Genomic DNA, 20,990 nt, shown 5'->3' on the forward strand with positions numbered 1-20,990 from the left:
TCTTCAGGGCTTCTCTTACCTCGGAAGAAACACACGGGCTGTTATTTATAGAGATGGACTGCAAATTAAAATAAATGTTCAACTTGAACTCTTCCGGAGTTTGCAAGCGCTCGCTTTACTCTGGCGCCCCCGTGTGGACAAACGAATTCTGCGTTTAGAAAAACAACCTTCGTGCGCCTTCAGTGAGCCTCTAATAATAAACTACGTGATATGATGCAAAACTAACCAACATCATTAAATTCTCAACTGACTGATAGATCCATATTCTTAATAGGGTGAAGAAACATACTAGTTTATGAATGTATCTTTTATTCATGCACCTTTTCGGTGATGGAACACTTCCACAATATTAAACATGGCAGAAGTCATTCAACATGCAGATCACGTGACTATCAACCAATAAATTGTTTTTCTTCTACCGGCTCATCAGAGCTGACAAACCCAAGTTCAGGTTCTTCCTCGGACGTCCCAGCAGCACCGCTAAGACAGTTTGACCTCAGTCGGAGCTGGCGCTCGGACAGCGTTGTGCTCGAGAGCAGGTAGCAACTACAGAGGTGAGTCTGATGCAAACACTGACTACATTTACATCTGGGGCGATTGTTGTGATAATCAGTGTAACCATGGCAGCAACAGTATCGCTCACATGATGCTGAATATGCACATCAATAACACGCTTTTCTTTATATTCTCGGGAGACCGGTGAGTGGAGATCAATGCAGCAAAAGATCAGCATGGTGTGCACGTTATTTATGACCTGTCATGTGATTCAGCGAGTGTTGAACACCGGAGATGGAGTGTTGTGTGTTCTAGCCCTTCACAAATTCACATCCGTCAGAAACAAAATGCCTCAAATTACATCCGAAAGGTCAACGTGCACAGAGAGACACCCGACAGAAATAAGAGACACATCCAAAATCTGCAACACAAAGGTCAGCAGAGAGAAAATTACATTTAAACATTCAGGGTTTTTTTTTCCTTTTTAACAATATTTGACACTGTAAAAGCTGATCCACCAATCAGCAACAAGAACGGGGGAAATACGGTAATTATGGTAAAAACAGGCATTTGTGTAAATGCTCATAAAGACGCCTCGTAGCCACGTTGCTAACGACTTCCTGTACAGATATTTACATTTACCGGAGAACTACACGAGCACACCTGATATTTGTGCGCAACACTGAACAAAGAAAGCCGTGAACGACAGCCACAAACCTGCAGAGAAGATTTCAGAGGCAGCATTTATTTACAGGAGAACAGAACAAATCAGGCTTTAATATACAGGCGTAGCACACAGCTGAGGGACGCAGGTGTGTTTAAGCTGATCAATGCGTCCCCAGAGACGCCATCGGGCGGGAAAGGGACGACTTCTCAGATGCTGGTCTGCAGGTCTCCGTTCAGCAGGGTGCTCCTGGTCTCGGTCGGGTCGTTAATCATGCGTGATTTATCCTGCCGGCTGTCGCTGCGCTCCGCCTCGTCCAGCCCGCCGACCTTCTGCAGACACAGCACGTTCTGGAAGCTCTTCTTGAAGTTCTCCGACAGGAAGGCGTAGAGGATGGGGTTGGCGCAGCTGTTGGCGTAGCCCAGCACCACCACGAAAGCGAAGGTGCTCCTCAGGACGTGCGTGGCGCTGATGCTGCCCGTCACCGAGGTGACGTTGAAGACGTAGAACGGCAGCCAGCAGAGGACGAACACGGCCACCACGATGGACACCATCCGCGTCACCTTCCGCTCCGAGCGCTTCCTCTTGGAGGAGCCCACGCGGATGCCGGACGACTTCACCTTGACGATGATGAAGACGTAGCAGAGGCTGATGACCAGCAGGGGCAGGAAGAAGCCCAGGATGAAGGTGTAGATCATAAAGGCGGTGTAGTAGGCCTCCTCGGGCTCGGGCCACACGATGGTGCAGAAGCACCCGTCCTGCTTGGTGATGATCCCGCTGTAGATGACGATGGGCAGGTTGACCACCAGCGACGCCCCCCACACGGCCACGTTAATGGTCTTGGCCACGCGCGGCTTCCGCCACTTGGTGGACTTGATGGGGTGCACCACGGCCAGGTAGCGGTCGATGCTCATCACCATCAGGCAGAAGATGGACGTGAACTGGTTGAGGGAGTCGACGGTCATCACCACCCTGCAGAGCACCGGCCCGAACGGCCAGTGCACCAGCGCCAGCTGGATGGCGATGAAGGGCAGGCCCAGCATGAAGAGCACGTCGGCCACGGCCAGGTTCAGGATGTAGATGTTGGTGACCGTCTTCATCTTGGCGTAGCGCAGGATGACGTAGATGACCAGGGCGTTGCCGCAGAGACCCACGGCGCACACCAGGAAGTACATGCACGTGATGACCACCGTGCTGGTCTTGTTCAGGCTGTGGTCGGTGCGGTTGGCGTGGAGCTCGGACCCGTTGGCCTGCTCGAAGCCGTCGTACATGAGGTGGTCCGACAGGTTGAGGGGAGACGGTGGCAGGATCCAGGCGTCCATGGCATCGCACCTGCACATGCAGAGACCCGTCAGAGACCCGGCAGAGACCCGTCAGAGACCCGGAGACGGCAGCGCCGCTCTCATCTCCTCCCATCCCTCCTCTACGCCACGTCGATCCGAGCATCGATTCCCGTATTTCCCAGGGGGGAAATGGAGTCGGAGTCCTCATTTCTGATTCTTTCTCTAATTAAAATGAGCGCTGGTGCGTGACAGCGTTGAAGCCGGCTCGTTTGTTTGTTGTTTCATCTCCGGAGAGGCCGGACCCGACCGAGCGGGCGCATAAAGACGGAGAACCCAGGGGAGCACGCTCCGGGTCCCGGCGCTGCCCGGGGAAATCGCCCTGCCGCCATAATCGCCCCTCGGGGAAATATTCGCCCTTCAGGAGATCTTCCGGCTTATCTGAGATATTCTACCGGTTTTTAAGGGGGGGGGCAGCCTTAGTCATGGAATGAGGCGAGCAGAGCCGACAGCGTCCCCACGGGCAGATGGAGCCTGTTGCTGCTCACAGGAGGGCTGACAGGCAGACAGACAGGCAGGCAGACAGGCAGGCAGGCAGGCAGGCAGGCAGGCAGGCAGGCAGGCAGGCAGGCAGACAGACAGGCAGGCAGGCAGGGAGGCAGGCAGGCAGACAGGCAGACAGACAGGCAGGCAGACAGGCAGAAAGACAGGCAGAAAGACAGGCAGGCAGGCAGGCAGGCAGACAGGCAGGCAGGCAGACAGGCAGGCAGGCAGACAGACAGGCAGGCAGGCAGGCAGGCAGAAAGACAGGCAGGCAGACAGGCAGGCAGGCAGACAGGCAGGCAGGCAGAAAGACAGGCAGGCAGACAGGCAGGCAGGCAGGCAGGCAGACAAGAAAGATGAATTTATATTTCTAACTTGTTAAAATTCGAATGAATTGTCACAGCTGATGATCTGTTTGAAAATATCCGCTGTTAATTGTCACTTTAAAATTGTGCAACAGGTCAGTTTGGGAAAACTGAAAAATGCACTTTTCCCTCCGGAACCAAAATTAAGTTGAATCTCTTTGTGGCGGAAGCGCAGCTCCTGCAGGAACGTGACAGGTTCCCCAACATGCAGACAGAAGAACGTTGGAACGAGATGGAAACAGTTTCCCAAAAGCCCACCAACGCATCTTACCTGGAACTCCAGGAATCGCGTCCGCGTCCGCGCGGCAGCTTTACAGCAGATGTGTCGCCTCCAACTTTGGCCGCGCCGCCATCGGAGTGATGGGAAATGAGAAACCTCTGCTAATATCTCCTCTATGAAGGGACGGCGGAACATGCGCCGCGCACGAGGCGAACAGGGTCGGACAGGTGGGACGATCGCGGACGCGCTCGCCTGTGCGCGACGCTGCGACGCGCAGACTGAAGTGGAGAGGACAGGAGAGAGCGCGCAGATGTGTTCAGGGACTCACGGGAGGATGAGAGAGGACCTGAGCAAACTGGGCACAATCTGCCTTTTTATGACCTCCTGATGGAAGTGTGTGTGTGTGTGTGGGGGGGGGTCTTTTACGTCTGTGCTGCGTAACGTAAAGTTTTGAGGAATTCCGGGAATTCTGCTCTTTGCCTGATGTTTTATGGATTTAACTACCAATTAATACATCGCAAAGAGACTTTAAATGAGGGCTCGTGTTCTGTAAACCCTTTGAAATGAGTTACTTCACATTTTGGCCATTGGGGGCAGCAGCGAGCACAATTTATTCGTTAATAAGCGCGTGTACGTGTGTCCTTTTTCACGGTAGCAGAGAGGTTACCATCATCTTCCTGCATGACATAAACCAAGTGGTGCATCCATGCGGTTGCCATGGTGCTAACATGAGCTAACAAGTGAAGAGGGAAAAGCTCATTTTTTCCTCTCCTGAACTGGGAACCAGCCGCGATTCTTTACCCGGAGGTTGAGCAATCGCACCTCGTCGTAAACGCTTTCAATTCCGGCTGAGGAACAACAGGTGTTGTTAGCACTGATGGATTTGCTAATCAAGCTGTGGCTCACAGCCACAGATTTGCTGCTAATGGCTCCCGCGTGTGTGTTCAGCAGCTTTTATGCGACCGCTTCTTCTCAAAGGCCGTATTGATTTAGATATTATGTCTGCATCCCGAATGAAACCAGTATGAGCGCCTCATCCCGCTGTCGGGACCCACGCATCATTAAACCATCAATCCCAGCAGGAAGTGCCCTGAGAACAGGGGAACCTTTGGCGGACAGGCCGCGGCGAGCGCCGCCTGTCTGAAATCAGACGTGACCGTGTTGCTTTTGTGGACGTTTGCAATCAAACCAGACGTATTTTTGTAGAGGAATCAATAACTCGGGGAGTGAAAATGTGGGTGAATTAAAGCATTACTCAGGTATGAGGAGCTTTCCTTCTGACCATCCATTTTACTTCCTGTCCAGGCTAATTGATAAACAATTATAGTTGCCACGGGCAGCTGTGAATCAAGCTAATGCCGTTAGCATTTTTGCACCGATGGCGAGAGAAACACATTAACCAGGATTTCTGGAAAACACGGAGCAGGAAAAGAAATCACCTCTGAGTACGAGTGCGGTGCTAGCCAGGGGCTTCGGGTGACTTTCCCGCCAAAATTTAAACTATATAATGTAAAAAAAATAACCCCAAAACAGCACTCTCACACACCCACAATGGACCTGTAGTTCAACTGTGCAATTTATCACAGATTCCATCGGGGTAGACCGAGCCCGCGCAGGTCGCTAGCATACATTAGCGCCAGCTGTTGCTATTCTGTTGAGTGTGTTTAACGCGGCCTAAATGGACTCTCAGGGAAAACGAGTCTCCCTCTATAATTATTTATTCATCCCTTTTTGTCCCATTAACAGTCAAACTCCTCGTATCGCTGCGTCCCTTCTACATCCCGAGTGACCAAAGCAGCGGCGTCTGCCAGGAATCAAAGCCCGTCGCATTGATTAGATCCTTCTGTCCTTTTTTGGACCGGTTTTCTTTTCATTTCAGTGAAACAAACCAATCAAAATGCAAATGAAGCCTCGGGACGCGCTCCGGTATTCCCTGTGCGTCAGCCGCCTTTGAGCTCGGCAGCCAACTCGCAACCTTTACATGCACGTGTGTTTTTAGCGCTGATTCTGATGTTTGGGGTGCAGATTTAGCGACACACGTGACGCAGTGGGCCGAGCCGAGCCGAGCCGAGCTCTCGACTGGTCCCAGGCGCCGCGGCGTCTTCCCGCCTCATTTTGGGATGGCGGCCTGTTCCGGCCCGGCTGCCTTTGTGCCACCTGTGGCCAACTCTCGAATTCGTCTTGAAGCCAGCTGAAATTGTGGGAGAGATTCAGAAAACTCACTCGTAGCGGCGTTTCGCCACTCGCCGGACCTGAGAGCGCCGCACGCCTCGGATCAATTCTGCTTCCTATATGTTCGCCAGGAGAGCCCTCACAGCGCGTCTCCAACCCCGACTTGAGAGTATGGATTAAGCTGTGGACCCCCCCCCCACCCGAAGCTGCTGTGCTCTAATCCCACAAAGCTGAAATTGCTTTTCATTCTTCCCTTCAGAGCTCAGAGATAATAGATAATAGCTCTCGGGGGAACTCAGGCGTCCACTCGCGTTTGGCAGGTAGGATGTATCACACGGAGCTGACAGGTGCGCTACACGCACACACACACACGCGTCCTCGGTTATGTGTGACTCAGCACAGCTACGTGACCATGAAGGGCTCGTCTTCACACCTACCGAGGAACCAAGTCTGGGCTAAAGTTGCTTCGCTATTTTTTAGCATTGCTGTGTGAATAATCAGTTAGCGTAGCGCGCTACACCGTTAAACCTCTTCTGGGAAAACGTCCTCCTCTAATGCCACTTATTTACTGTGCTTAAGTCCGCAGCAGATCTTTGGACTGACACCAGTTGCTCCCAGTCCCTCAGACTGGACCCCCTTCCCTCCTGATACCTCCATTTCCCCCCCGACTGTTGCCGGGGCCGGGATGAGGATGTACAACGCATATACATTTCATTAATAAACTGCCGTCGGACTGTCAGGAAATCGATGGGGTGAATAACGCGACACTCCGACCGGCACGCCGCCCTGCATCCCAGATTAGCGAAGCCGTAAGAGGGTAATAGAATCGGAGCAGTGATTTGTTAGCGTGGCGCCGTGGATGGCGGTGGGCGTAAAAATGTGGGCGGTTTGTCACAGGGGCCCGTGCGCGTGTCTGGAATGCAAATATCCGCATATTAAACAGCCGAACACAAATGGGACTGCTGGTTTTCTCCTCCTGGTCCGTTCCTCAGCGCACGTTTCATCGGCCTCTGGCGGCTAATGCGGACGCCCTGCCTTCCACATTAGGGGCTACTGGGTTGATGGAGGCTCCTCCATGGCTCGGGGCAGCTGGAGCACATTTTCGGATGCGTTCGGGCGTGTGAGTGTGACAGGTCAAGATGGTCTGAAGCACCTCATTCTGGATCTCATCCGTCTGCCGTCTCTCGAGTCGCTGATTAATTCGAGCGGCTCCTCGTGTCACCTGAGTGCAAAATAATGATTAAACAAAGTTGTGAGAGGTGAGAATGATAATGACAACACGGCAGCCAGCAGAACCTGCACTTACAGTTCATTTGAGGATCCTCTCAGGCAAAGAGATGGTAAAAACAAATGAAAAAAAAAAAAGGTGGTTTCTGTGCTGCTTCTTTGCGCTAACGCTGAAGAAGCCTTACAGCTACGCAGCTGTCTGGATGTCTGAAATGACGTGTTTTATTCATTTTTACTATTTGCACCCCCATGACCCTGCAGGGATTATCAGTGGCGCCCGTGGATGTGCATATTCATTTAGCTCAAATGCCACTGCCGCGTGTCTCTTGCTTGCATAGAAACAGGAAAACCTCCATCAACAGCAGGAAGAAAGTGGATTTTCTGCATTATTTGCAAGTCTTTGCATCAGATCCTTTCAGATACCCCAGTTAGCAACAAAAGCTACATTAACCCCACCTGTCTGAGGGTGGGGGTGGGGGTGGGGATATACTGGGTCTGCAATACTGGTGAGGCGAGCAGTAACAGCTACATGGGTGTTGGGACGTAGTTGCCTAAATATTAATAGTTGTTGTTGCTAGTTAACGTCCCTAGTGACACCATTCAGACTAGCTAGGTTTCTGCTAGAAAATGAAAAAGGTGATCAGCAGATTCTGCCTCCACATACAGAGCCAGGTAGAAGAGCTTGGTTACCGCGTCACCTTAGTAACCACGTATGTGCACGCTAACCATGCAGACAGGTTTCATCTGTCTCTGGAGCACAGTTCGCTACTGTCGCTGGGCTCACCTCAGTCGCGCGCGATGGCACCAGCGGTTGCTAACCGTCGCCATTAACGGGGTGCTAGCAAACATTAAAGTTGCTCTCCTGTCAGCTGTCGTAGAAAACCCAGAGCAGGGAATCGACCCCACAACCTTCCCGCTGAGAAATGACTGATCACAAAGAGAAAACCTTTGGGGATTTTAACAGGAAGGGGTTGGGACATCGGCGTATTGCCGTGTGTGTCCGTCACCTTAGACTTCTTCAGCAGTCATTCCGATGGGGTGGTGGGGGGGGGGGGGGTTATTCGATTATAATAAACAAATGGTGTCTTCACAGTATCTCAGACAACACCTGCTAACATATTCAGGTCCCTCGTGTCTCCTGTATCAGGGCAGATGGCAGTAAAAGGCGTGTTGTCCCTCTCAGATGGAGCCTGCAGCAACACATCCTGTTTCAATGAGCCCCCCCCCCCCCCACACACACACACACACAGGCTCCTAATCAACACTAAGTATTGAACAGACAGAGCAGACTGTCGCTGCTGGAACCTGTAAACCAGCCACCACCTCCTCACACCGCAGTCACATGACCCCCCCCCCCCCCCCGTGCCGAACACGTGTGGGCCGACAACCCGTGTGGATCCTGCTCTGATGGATCCGGGATGTTCTACGTTCCATCCTTATTTCCATCTTTTAAGCGGGTCGTGACACAAATGAGAGCAGATGTTCCGCTGTGAGCCAGAATAATCCGGACGCGCGGATTTCTGCCTTTTTTAAGGTTCTGTGTCTGATTCGATTAAATTCCGCCTGAACACAGTTAATCTGTGCTGTAATCCGCCCTAATCTGCCCTGCTGCCCCGTTCCAGCCGCCTTTGACCTGCTCCACAAACGTCAGGAGAAAAGTGACGGAACCACGACCCAAAGACGGGAATTCCCACCCTGGAATCAGAACATTTGAACCCAATAAACGAGAGCCTAAATCCACGCGTCACACGTGTTATTGGCTCCATTAATAATGCATTAATAACATCAGCAGCACCATCATAATCACATTTGATGTCTTTATAATTAGATTACTGCTGAAGATTCTCACCACTAGATGCCGCCAAACCTTCTATATGGGTCAGTTATGTCTAAGACACGCGTGGACGTCAGGAGTAATGATGCAAACCCTGGAAAATCCAAGAATTCCATCTTCTTTTTTTACTACTTAAAACACCCGCAACTGATGAAGCAGCCCAACAAAACTCCGTTCTGACTCCAGCAGACTTCATGTTCCATAACGGCTCCCGTCCTTGACGAGCGAGCGTTTATTCCTTATTAATGATAAATGATGTATCGGTTGGTTCCGGGTGAGAATGAATCATTTATCAGCCACTAATTACGGTGATCAATTACAGCACCGCGGGAACGTATTGATAAGGGGGCCGAACCTGCAGTAACGAGCGAGATCTGAAGTCACCCGTGTTCCCTGTTATCACCCCCCCCCCACACACACACACACACACACACACACTCACACACACACACACACACTCACACACACCCCGGCAGCAGCAGCATTTATACATGTGCACGCTGCCGTTCATCAGTGCTGATTGTAATGGCCACCGGACTGGTGTGTAGCTGCTGATGGATGCTAATGTTTATGCCTTAGCATGTTCTGGGGATCAAACCGTGTGTGTGTGTGTGTGTGTGTGTGTGCACGCGTGTGTGTGTGTAATGGGTTGGGGGTTAGGAAACACCCACATATTTAGGTAAATGGTGCTTTGAATACTCGGAGAGGAGGGGAACATCTGTCTGTATCATTAGCAGAAAGGACAACCTGCATTATTCATTTCATCCATCCCTCCAAGTCTTTGCCGCTTGTTTATTTATTTGTTTACCTTCCGGCCAGCTCGCGGGGCATAATTGTTTGTTCATAACGGTGCGGCAGAGCGGAGAGGAGGGTTGAGGTCTTTGTTATTTCGGACTCCAGCGGAGGACCGTTTTAATCCCAAAGAGCCCCGTAAACATCAAAGTTTACTATTGAACATCAAGTAATGATCAAAATTCTGTTTACTAATTCTGTTTACTAATTCTGTTTACTAATTCTGTTTACTTGTTGATGTCCCAGGAGAACACGACCATCCAGAAACAAACGACCCGTGCTGGTAGTGCTGGTACCACAGAGCGTCACCATGGTTGGAAGCTTCCCTGTAAGAAAATGGGTAAACGTGTGTTTCTCATGAGCTCTGCTCTATTTTTAGATGACCTGCAATGACCCCGTTGGAAACAAGGGCCCGGGGACCCGTGGGAAACGGGCTCGTTAAGAACAGCAACTTTAACTGGTTCCTAATTTAGACGCTGGCACAAAGCAGGGGAGTCATCTCAGACAGGTTTTCCCCAGAACTTTTGCCGAGAATCGTCAGCGTGCGTTCCCCCGGAATTCAAGGCTCACAGATAAGTCTGACCGAAGTCTGCCGCTGGAGCTTTACCCCCTCTGTTGGACAGATAAACTACAGCCCTCTGGCTTCAGGAGCCGCCACTGCTGGATCCTCGTTTCCATCCGTCCTGCTCAGGGGGACAGTGGCGCCATGGCGGCGCCCCCGGACGCACTATCGTGCCTCCTGATCACAGAACACAATGGAGAACATCATGTGACACACGTTCTGACAACGGCGGGTTGAGTCTGCAGGAGGGATGGCGACAGCTTTTCCCATCGGGAGGTCAGGGGTGAACGGTGCGCTTCTGGACCGTCGTCAGGTGAACAGCGAGCCGAGCTGCTTCAAAGGGTCGTCATGGTGTGAAGGCAAGTGTCCGTGGATGAGCCTTGTGAGTTTGAGCGGCAGATTAGCATCTCAGTGATGCTAATGGGACCGAGGATCCGTTTACCCACCGGGAGGCGTTCCATTGTTAAGAAATCTGCCGTCCTGAGGTCATTGTGTCTTCCAGTAATCTCATCTTGCTCACTGAAGTCGGACCGGCAGGTTCCTGTAAGGTCTGTGTGATATCTGCCACGCTCATGCACACACTGCTGCTCCCAGCGCCGCTTGTAACGGGTTGGAAATCCGGTGCGGACCCGATAAGGATCTGCAATTTCCTGCCAACGCGACCCTCAGGCGGGCCGGCGTGACGTCAGGTGAGAAGGTTGCATCACACAAGCGCAAGAGGTGCTCTGCTCCGCTGGTACCACCAATCAGGCGTTACCCCCCCCACCACCACCACCACACACACACACACACACACACAAACACACACACACGGACAGCCTGACAGCGATGGAGTGGAGGAGGAAGAGAAATCAATGGTGTAATAAAGTGAGCCACCTTTCCTCATCTGGTGTCAGGGCAGAGCTTTCTTTTCCGTTTGATTGGCTGATGGACCCGTCAGAACGTCTTAGCTCCACTGCAGGTCTGTATTTCCAAGAGTCCGTGGAGCCGATCCTCGAGGACAGGAGGGACGGGAAGTCTTCCTGGCGAGATATTTAGACTCCACCATACAGTCCCCCAAGCAGACGACAACATATGGAAAACTGACCACCAAAGCGCTGTAGTACACCTGCCAGGCCAGTAGGCGGCGGTAATAACCAGCCACACATACGGGTGGGGGCACTTTCATCCTCGGACATTTAAGGACGCAGGTGATCACAACAGTGGACATTTGGCTCAACGAGCCACCCTGAACTGTAAAATGTAAAAACAAAGTGCTGTAGCTCCACTCATTTTCATATAGATTTCCTTTTGTTCCGTTTCAGGTGTCTTTAATGTCTTTGTCATTGATCTGTTTTTAGTCTAAAAATTAGTTTCTAATTTCTAGTCTGAAATCTGAAATAAGTGCAGATGAAGACACGGAGAGGTCCCTTTTGTCCCTCAGCCCCCACCGTAGGTTCTCATACACGAGTCTGTCTCACCAGCAGATGACCTTTAAACTGGGTTCGAGCACTGGTCTCACTGGGGAGCAGTCCCCTCGCTTCTGGCGTTTGCTGAGCATCTGTAAACACCTCTTTTACAACATGAGAACAAACATACCGAGCGTGAACTCGGCTCAGTCTCCGTCTGCGTCCTCGATCAGGATTCAGGATCAGGATTCAGGATCAGGATTCAGGATCAGGACTCAGGATCAGGCCTTCTTGTCGGAGACTCGTCGGCCGTAACAGCAGAGCTCTCTCGTAGCTAACAGATAGCTAGCGCCACTTTGCAGCTAATTGCCGTGCAAATACAAATGCTGGGTTGTAAATCTGCTTATTTATTTAATAATTCCTTATCTCTATTCTTATTTAACTGTATTATTGTTATTTTGTCTGCACTGCACACAACAAACACCAAGTCAAATTCCTTGTGTGTAAAAAGATACTTGGCAATAAAATTCTTCCTTCCTTCCTTGAAGCTAAAATGTGTGTCACCTCTATCCCCCTTAGCTGCTCTTATCTTTCCAATTCTGGAACTTAATGACTTTTGGTCGGTTTTACTGCCTGAAGTGGCGTCAGAGCCGCCAGGAGAGGTGACAGGAGCCGGCTGAGAGCCGTTAAATCAGACCTGAACAAAACATTTAATCAGCCGATGAATTAATGTGACGAGTTTGAGACGCTCAGACAAATCTTATTTACTTTTAATCTGCTAAGCTTGAAACTCCAGATCCTCTGATTCTACCAACGGGGACAAACTGCCACCGGATCAACCGGCGCGTCTCTCCCGATCGCGTGCAAAGATAAACTTCAACGTTGCGCAAAGGCGGACTCGTTTCTGCTGTTCCTCCTCAAAGAAAAGCCTGGATTTCCTCATCCGTCCACCTCTCATAGCTTCTCCTCTTTTGTTCCCTTTTGTAAATGATCCCAACTCAAACAGCCGCAGTGAGCATTGACATAGCTGCAAACGTGCTCCACCAATCAGCTCTCCCCAAGCCCCAACCCTCAATAATTCATGAGAATCCACAAAGTCCAACCTTCTCGGTACTTTTTCTAGGGAAATTTCGGGGTTGTGGGAAGGTTGTGGACAAATTTGTCGTAAACATCCTGAGGTTCTTCCCAAAATTGACTAAAAGGGGCATTTGAAGATGGAAAAAACCTTCCTGCTCTCCGTCCTCGATGGCAGATGGGGCCGTCCGTCGAGCCTCTTCTGCTCGTAAAGTCAACCTTCTCGTTAATTACTCGGCGGCGAACCGCGTGGGCAGCAGCCGGAGGAGGTGAGAGGGAGCAGAGGCTGTTTCCCGTGATGCATTTCTGCCCCTGGAGGTTATTACTCTCAAATATCCAGAGCCTCTCAGTTACAGCCAAACAGGCCAAATGTAAAACAAAGCACAATTAATTGTTCTGCTCCGCTGGGAATGAGCTCATTAATCCTGGATGTGCTGTAATTCAGCTACAGTCTGTGTTACTGTGCTAAAGGAGCAACACAGAGGATGTAATTAGGACTCATTTAAAAAAAAATATGCAGCAGCGTTTACACCAGAGGGACAAGAGTTAAGAAATGTAAATGTAAACGTAAAGAAAAGTAAAGGAACCAGCACTCAGATTTGTTTTGGGGATTAATAGATGGTGTCTTTTAGTGTCTCTTGGCTGTGATAAATAGGTTCCCGGGGGACTCTAACCTTTGTCACATCCTGAGTAATCTGTCCAACGTACAAAAGGAAAAGCTTGTGACGATGTGAGTGTGTGACAGCTCTGAAATTACTCATTCTATAAACACGCAAATGCCAGGCGGGGAGGGAGGCTGCAGAAAGGGTGCGTCTGAAAAGGAAAGTGCTCATTAACTTTTGCTGAATATCACATGTCTGACCCCATGATCCTGATTCTTCCCTCGCGCCAAGACGTGGCGTCGCGAGCTCACGCTGATATATCACAGCCTCCAAAGCGACAGCGCTGAAATCGTCGCCTGTAGGGATGCTAATGTCCGCTGCATTTACTTCAGCGGGTTAGCTTGCTGATTTCTGCTGGGACCTGCAGAAAATAATGACAGTTGGCGCTTGGTTCCTGTTGGACCACTTAACTGTTTATTTGTATATTTGGCCAAAGGACCGACTCTCACTGGATGCTCCATTTATGCCCTCGGCTCCTTTGTGTGATCGGAACTGTTGCTGTTGTTTAATACTTCCGTTTGGACCCTCCTGCCGAAGTGGCCAAAAACCAAACAAATGCTAGTCTGGCTCCGGTATCACTTACGTGACCATAACATGCGATCATGATCCAATTTCTGATTCAGTTTACTTGAGTGATCACGCAGGTGCCATGATCATAGTCAGATAACAGCACCTATCAGATCATGAGAAATCCGATTAACACGCCAGGGTTTCCTCAAATAATACAGTGTCTTTATGCCTAAACACCCCCTAATCTGGTCAGTATCGGTCTCTTGTAAGTGGAAAAAAGTGTAATAATGTCAAGTTTTAGAGTTATGCTGCTTCATACGTACGTATTCCTCCAGAAATCCAACATTGTTAACATGAACAGGTCAGATCAGATTATTACACTTAATTTAACTATAATCGAATTGCTATTTTTAATGGTCATGTAAACAGGCTCCCTGATAACAGTTGGTTCCAAAGAGGCTAACGCTAACGGAGGGGAACAGCTGCTAGTTGGTCCTGTTGGTCATCCACAATCGTCATCGCAGCATTTCTGGGTTCAGAGAAGAAAAATCAGAGTTTATCATTTACGCTCAGCACACCCTGGTCAGAGAGTCCTCAAAACCCCTCAGAAGTGACCTTTTTATTTGTCTCTGCCGTTATTTCTCTTTCGAGGCACAATCTCCAGAGACTCTTCAGCAGCCCTCCACCCGTCCAAGACGGTCGCTCTGTTTCCTTTTGCAATCTCCCTCGTCGTTGTCCAGTAGACGGAGGAGGCGACGGACACGTGGAGACGTGTGATTAACGGCGCTTCCATCAACGCAGCCCTCTCTCGATCTAATCCTTCATCGCCCGTCCTGCTCACAGCTTGTGTTTGTCCATCACCCCCCCCCCCCAAACCAGAACGATCCACAATTAAAGAGCGAATATCTGCTGTTGTTGCCTGCAGCTGATGGTATTGATCCTGAAAATGAAGGGGGGGGGGGGGGGGGGGGGGGTCATCTTTGAGACAGCTCTGATAGCTGTTGAGATCTGTGTGAGAGATCTGGGAGAGATCTGGGAGAGAGATCTGGGAGAGAGATCTGGGAGAGATCTGGGAGCGAGATCTGTGGATCTGGGGACAGCTCACAAGCGGTCAGAGAGGCTTTAAAACAGCTGTGATCCAACCTCTGCCTGTTTATTTGTTTCCCTTTGCCCTCTCTTATGTGAAAGGATCTCTGTGGATCCCACTCAGTGCGCTGCCCTTTGCAAACAGCTGGAACTCACCTACTCAGTCAGACATTAGTGTCATTTAATGGCATCAGAACCTACGGGTGAGCGTTCTAGCACCAAGATGATGGAACCAGGAGAATTATGTTGTTTGAAGATAACCTGCTTTTGAAGATCCCCACATTTGTCTTGATGTCTCCAACAGAAATGTGGCTGCCGTGCTGGTGGCACATGAGCCGGCAGGTGACAGAACAGACGGGGGCCGATGGCGTCTGGCGGTGCTGCTGCAGAAACCAGGCAGAAAAACAAAACAAAAAAACCTTTGTTTCCAGGACCTTCAGCCCGATATGACGGCTGATTTCACAAAACCCTAATCAACACGTGTTTTGACCCACCACATTTTTAAATCAATTATCCTGATTTCCAGTTTTCATCTGTCTTCAGTCTGTCTGTTGTGTCCTGCTGCCACCTACTGGCCAAAGCTCGTCACTGCACTCGACACTGATCCCAGGCCAACGTCACGCACCTCTCTTATCAACAAGGCCAAACTAGGTCTTGTTATTCTTCCCGAAAGTTCCAGCACATCTCGGTGTGTCAAACTCTGAGCTGCGTGTTTGCTTAAGATGGTTTCCCTTCGAGACGCAGAACAAAGTCTTCCATTGTCTGGCTGATTTATAGCACTTTCCCTCCTGCCGCTGCCTCTGTGGACTCATGATAAAGACATAATAACCTGCATATTTCCAAACCACACCCTGTAAAATAAGATTCAGTGATACCGGCGGCGGACCGGTGTCCAGCAGCAGGTGCTGGTATCGGCCTCAGAGCCCATCTGTCTCTGACCTGAATGAATCCCGCTCTGTGCCGTCCACCAGCGTCCCGCCGATCCCGCTTTCTTTAAGACGGAAAAGCAAACAGGCGGGGAACAAAGAGCACGCTGTGTCCGCCGCAGACCTCCGTCACCTGTAGTAACAGTGCGATGCAGTGAGAGCTGGGATTACACGGCCCCGGGAATGTGACAGGTGACAGTTTGGACAAGATGGCTTCTGTAGAGAGACACACCTGAACTGGCAGCAGAGCGGAAGGCCGATGCTCTGCTGCAGTGTTTTACCTCCTGTTTTCATTTCAGTGCGCCCCCTTTCCAGGACACCGAGCCCCCGGGACCGGCCGATGGAGTCCTCGGATGCTGCGGACACGAGGTTCTGGTGGAGGGTCTGGACATGTTCTGATCCGAGAGCGTCTCTTTTGAACTTCACTGCAGGGAAAACAGAAAGGCTTTAGTCTGCTGCTCCACCAAAGGTTCCAGGTGGGAGCTTTATGACAAATATGACTTGATTTCCTCTCCAGATGGAAGAGATTTGGTACACCCCAGCCTTTTTTCACAGGTCTGAGCCTCTTATTTCACTCCGCCAGCTGCTGTTGTTTTTTTTTTTTTCTCGTCCTTTTAAAAAATGAATATTTGGAGAGCTGGAAGTTTTTACCCCCCTTCCACGTGTCAGGTGTGTCACACAGAGCCGCGACGGGAGGTGAATGAGACGATTGAGAAATGTGAAGACTGGCGGAATGAACTGGAAACCACCGTCCAGATGTGCAGGGGAAAAAACCAGTATGGCGGTTGGGGTTTTTTTCTTGATTTTTGTACTCTTGAGTATTCTATATTTTGATATTTATGACTATAGATATGTATTTATATACTCAGCTTTTTGTTTTTGTACGTCTTTGTTTTACCCTTGTGTTTTAAAAGCTTTTTAATTTGGCAATCGACAAATTTCTCTTTGTAAAGAAAGTTCCTCTCTGAGCTGCTCTAAAACCATAAACATTGCTTAAAATTGCCACTGAATAATCATTAAGGTTCATAAGTGTCTCTACAGAAACCCTGCATCGTCTATTGGACCGGACCAAATTAGCCCAAGTGCTTCTGCTAGCACAACAGAGCACAGCAGCGGCTAACTGTGATAGCAGCTAGCTAAATCTGCCCCACTCAGCAGAATTCTATATGTTAATGTAAGCAACAGCTGGAAGAAGGAATCCAGCTGCAACCAGGAGCATTGTGGGACAGAAATATCCTCCCCGGGAACGCAAGAAACCCGAGACTGCTTGAGAGCTCGGCGTGTCTTCCAGCATATTAGAGCGTAAACGCGTGAAACACGTGTTGCGTTAAAGTTCGCCACTCTAACGCCGCGTGGAAGGTGTATGTGCACGCCTGTGTGTAAACAAACTTTTGTTTTTCCTTCCAACAAGTGGCTTCTTGTGAGCGGCTCCACGGCGTATTGTACTTATTAAAGTCAGTAAGAAAGGAGTCTTTGTCAGGTTCATCATCTAAACCCAGTCACACGGCCATCTTGTGCCAGGAAGCCCAACTCGTTTTTACCGCTGCATTCCTGGACTGTTTGGTAAGCCCGTAGGGGTCCTTTCCCCTTCTCTCCTCCTGCTCTCCCCTTGTCTGGATTCCTCATTCCATCTTCATGTGGGCCGTAATGGGAACATTAGTGTTCTCGCCCCCAAAATAAGGCGGTCAGAGGTGGTCCAGGCTGAAGGACGGCCCCGCTACGGACCCCTCCGGTCCTGCTCACCTCAGGCGCTGGCGTGTCTCTTACTTCTGCTCGGTGGTGTTTGGAAGAGGAAGAGTCAAAACCAGGCATTTTTTGGAGAGCTCTCGCACGTAAGAACACGCGTTCCCCTCCTGTGTTTTAAATCCCAGCATCCTTTTTGTGGCAGCTCACAAACAGCCCATTCATCAGACACCCAGACTCCCCAGGAAAGTCAGCCCTGTGTTTATACATTCCTGCAGCCTCTTTGTGGCCGGGCGAGTACGTTCCCATGTTCCACTCTGCTGTTGTTTCACATTTTTCAATCATTCTTCCTCTTTAGTTCCCTCCTTACCCCGTCTTTGCCCTCTTGTGCTTCGCTCCTACAACAGAAAATTGTCTCAGGGGACCTGTGTCCTGTGATGGACTGGTGGCCCCCTCCGGGATGTTGTCCTGCTCTCTTTCCTCCCAGTGACAGTGATGGATCCATAGCTCTCTGGCCAATTAGACATGTAATTTGGGTAAATTCCAAAATTTAAAGAAACATAATCAACAATCGGTATTGAATGTTGCATGTTTTCCACCGATAGAGACAACAACATCCACCAGGGAGAACATTTCCAGGATGCTAACAGCAATGCTAAAAACACAGAAGCACGTTCACATTCAAGGACACCAATGAGCCAATGAGACAACTTAAGCTAGGCTGGACTCGACGGACGGGTGTCTGTGAGCGGCTGTGTGTGAGGACGATGGACGCAGGTACGGTGGAGGCTGAAGATTGAAGGGGACATAGATGCTATTGAAATGAATTAGCTAATGACTCGTAACATGCAAGCTCATCCTAGTCCCGCTCGGTTTGGACTCAATCTGTGCGTGGGCCATTAGGCGCTTGGCTCAGGTCCAGCCAGCATCTTGGGCTCCGCCTGCTGTTTCAGAAACAGGTTCCACCGTTTCTGTGACCCCTGAGTTCCTTCCTGACTGCTTCCATAATATTGTTGCTCCGGGTCACAGCTAATGTGTTACACCTGAACAATGACCTCTTGCCTCCATCTTTTTTTAAGCTCATTTTAACTGTAATCTGGCATGCTTCACGCAGAAGTCGCCACAGGTGTGACACATTTCTTGCCAAGCGTGTACTTTAAGGTCTAGTTCCAGTCGAGCGGAGCCACGGAGCAGTCTGAAAGCTGTTAGGCTGTGAAACAAAAAGGACTTTCCTCCCTCCTTCCCAATTCCAGCCGACAAAGCTTGTTCGCTGCAGAGAAAAACATTCCTCCCACGATAGGAAATCATTTCCTGAATTCTTCTGTGGAAACTTTGCAACAAACCGGCCTCTAAACCTTCCCAGACGCGTTCCGTGCCACGCTGTAAGGGGCCGTGTGCTGCACAGGGCTGCTGGGAACAAAGAGCAGCTCAGTTCCCCCCAGCCTACAGGTGCCCGGGGGGGACATTTCATACTGTAACACCTGCTGGGAGGGCGAATCCAGTGCTGAGCCTGGAGGTCCGGACCCAGGTTTGGGGTGGCATTGATCTTCCTTGGCCTGCGTTAGCTGAAGAGCTAAATCTAAATCTAGCGAGGGACTCCCTTTTCCCCCCTTTCCGAGCACGACCTCAGCACAGACCCCCCAACACTTGAGAGAGCAGCAGGACTGACCCCAGCTTCCCAGGATGAGAAAACTTTAAATCTAAATGTTATTCTTCAGGGTCCTCAAAGGATACATTGTGTGGGTATCCAGAAGGACATACCAGGCTGTGAAAGAGCCTCTTTCTTGTTTTCTGCCCATTGGCCCCCTCCCAGTCTCTCCGGGGCGGCCTGTCTCTCTCTGACAACAGCTGCTTGCTGCCTGTGGAGGCCGGGGGTGAGCGGTGCAGCTCCAGACATCTGTAGGCCCCGTGCTCGGGCCGCTTAGCTCTCTCTTTCTCTTTCGCACACACACTCTCACACATGCGTTTGAGCCCAGTCTGCCCAGCACAAAGGGCCACATTCATGCCTCTCACACAGGCTCTACTGCTGAAGAGGTCGTCCGAAAGCTCCCAAGCTCACACTCCTCTCTGCCTCCTTCTGCATCTCCTGTCATTCTCATGTTTCCGCCCATCTCCAGATCTCTTTCTCGCTCTCTGTCTGTCTCTCCCTTCTTACTCGGGGTGGTGGTGGTGTGGGGGGGGCAGCGTTCTTACATTCCCGTCTTACATAATCACCCAACATCGTGAGCTGTGGTTAACCAGGATGATGAGGGCCACATGTCTCAATTAGCGTCCACATTTTCTCCGCCGGTGACCTGTTTTTTTGGCTTTCGGTCACGTCCTACTGCGGACTCCTCTGATGTGGGAACGTATGTTGTGTGTTTGTGTGGCCCTCCACGAGCGTTTTACCTCCTAACCCTGAGAACAAGCATTCCAGCGCAGAGAGACTTGCCGACTAAGTTCACAAAGGGATACTGAGAGAGGCCAGAGCGAACAGAGATCCTTTGTATGGACTGAATGTGGCTACGAGACGTTTGGGAACGGCGTGGTTTGAGAGACATCACAAAGTTGCTTTTAGAAAGGCCCTTCGGTAGGAAACCCTCTATTTTCAACATGGGAACGGGAGGTCGGCGCTGAGCCTGTTCCGCTTCCTTGAACACCACAAACACACAGTAACAGGAAGATATGTTTCTTTAAATCAACATCGCCCCACTTTTAACCCAAATATGCATTAAACCGCAAGGAAGAGAGAGAGGTAATGTGGCTCTGCTGTCCTTTCCACTGCTTGAGGCCTGCATTTTTGTTGTAGGATGTGCATGTGATTAGCTTGGCATCACAGTCGCCAGTACATCCAGTCTACCAGTGATGTCAGTGAAGGAAAAGAATGCCAATTACAACTGCTACACTCCAAAAAATTCACAAAAAACACATTTGTGTTACGTAAATAAGCTAACATTTTAGCTTGATGTAGCACAGAAGTCATATTTTTTCAATCCCCAGCCTGCAGTGTGGTCAGCCAAGCACTTAGATACCAAACACCTGACTTAAATATTCTATGAGCTACCGAAGCCAGAGGTGCAAGAAGGGGGAGCAACGGTGGCTTGAGAGGGGATCCTCAGTGCTCCCTGACGTATATCTGACGTTAGTGTCCTGGGTGTATGAGTATGTCAATGAGCAGGGCAGCCTGGACGACCTTGCTATGACCTGTTCTTAAAAAGCAAATAAATTATGTGTAAAAAATAACGGATCCCTCAAGACTGAAATAAACTGAGATCGGAACGCTTCTCCACCAGCTGAAGCATTCATTCCTTGAATATCTTTCCCTCCTTTTATTTGGCTGAAGTTGCTTGCTCAGTGGCCAAAACCTCCATGTGGTCCTCATAAAACACTGACATGACACAGATATATGTCCTACATGTCCTAAACACCTTATACACAACATATACAATAAAGTACTGTTGAGAAGGCCAGTGTTTTTACTAATTAGCTCAGATCAGTGTGTGTGTGTGTGTGTGTGTGTGTGTGTGT

General features: G+C 50.1%; 1 protein-coding gene across 2 annotated transcripts; it reads right to left on the reverse strand.

Annotated features, from left to right (window-relative positions):
- Positions 1-292: 292 nt before the first annotated feature.
- On the reverse strand, positions 293-3,921 carry LOC130514779 (somatostatin receptor type 2-like). 2 transcript variants are annotated; one of them, XM_057014573.1, is made up of 2 exons: positions 3,610-3,921; positions 293-2,491 (listed from the first exon to the last, which is right to left on the reverse strand). In XM_057014573.1, exon 2 carries the CDS (start codon positions 2,479-2,481, stop codon positions 1,369-1,371), a length of 1,113 nt encoding a protein of 370 aa, XP_056870553.1. In that variant the 5' UTR covers positions 2,482-2,491; positions 3,610-3,921; the 3' UTR covers positions 293-1,368. The 2 variants fall into 2 exon arrangements, with proteins under 2 accessions (XP_056870553.1, XP_056870552.1); XM_057014572.1 differs by having other exon boundaries at positions 3,619-3,920.
- Between the last annotated feature and the right edge of the window lie 17,069 nt (positions 3,922-20,990).

The sequence above is a fragment of the Takifugu flavidus genome, chromosome 18, assembly GCF_003711565.1.
Source record: "Takifugu flavidus isolate HTHZ2018 chromosome 18, ASM371156v2, whole genome shotgun sequence".
Classification (NCBI taxonomy): Eukaryota; Metazoa; Chordata; class Actinopteri; order Tetraodontiformes; family Tetraodontidae; genus Takifugu; species Takifugu flavidus.

Coding starts and splice junctions, on each gene's coding strand:
- LOC130514779 (XM_057014573.1), bottom strand. CDS start 2,481: ATGGACGCCTGGATCCTGCCACCGTCTCCCCTCAACCTGTCGGACCAC.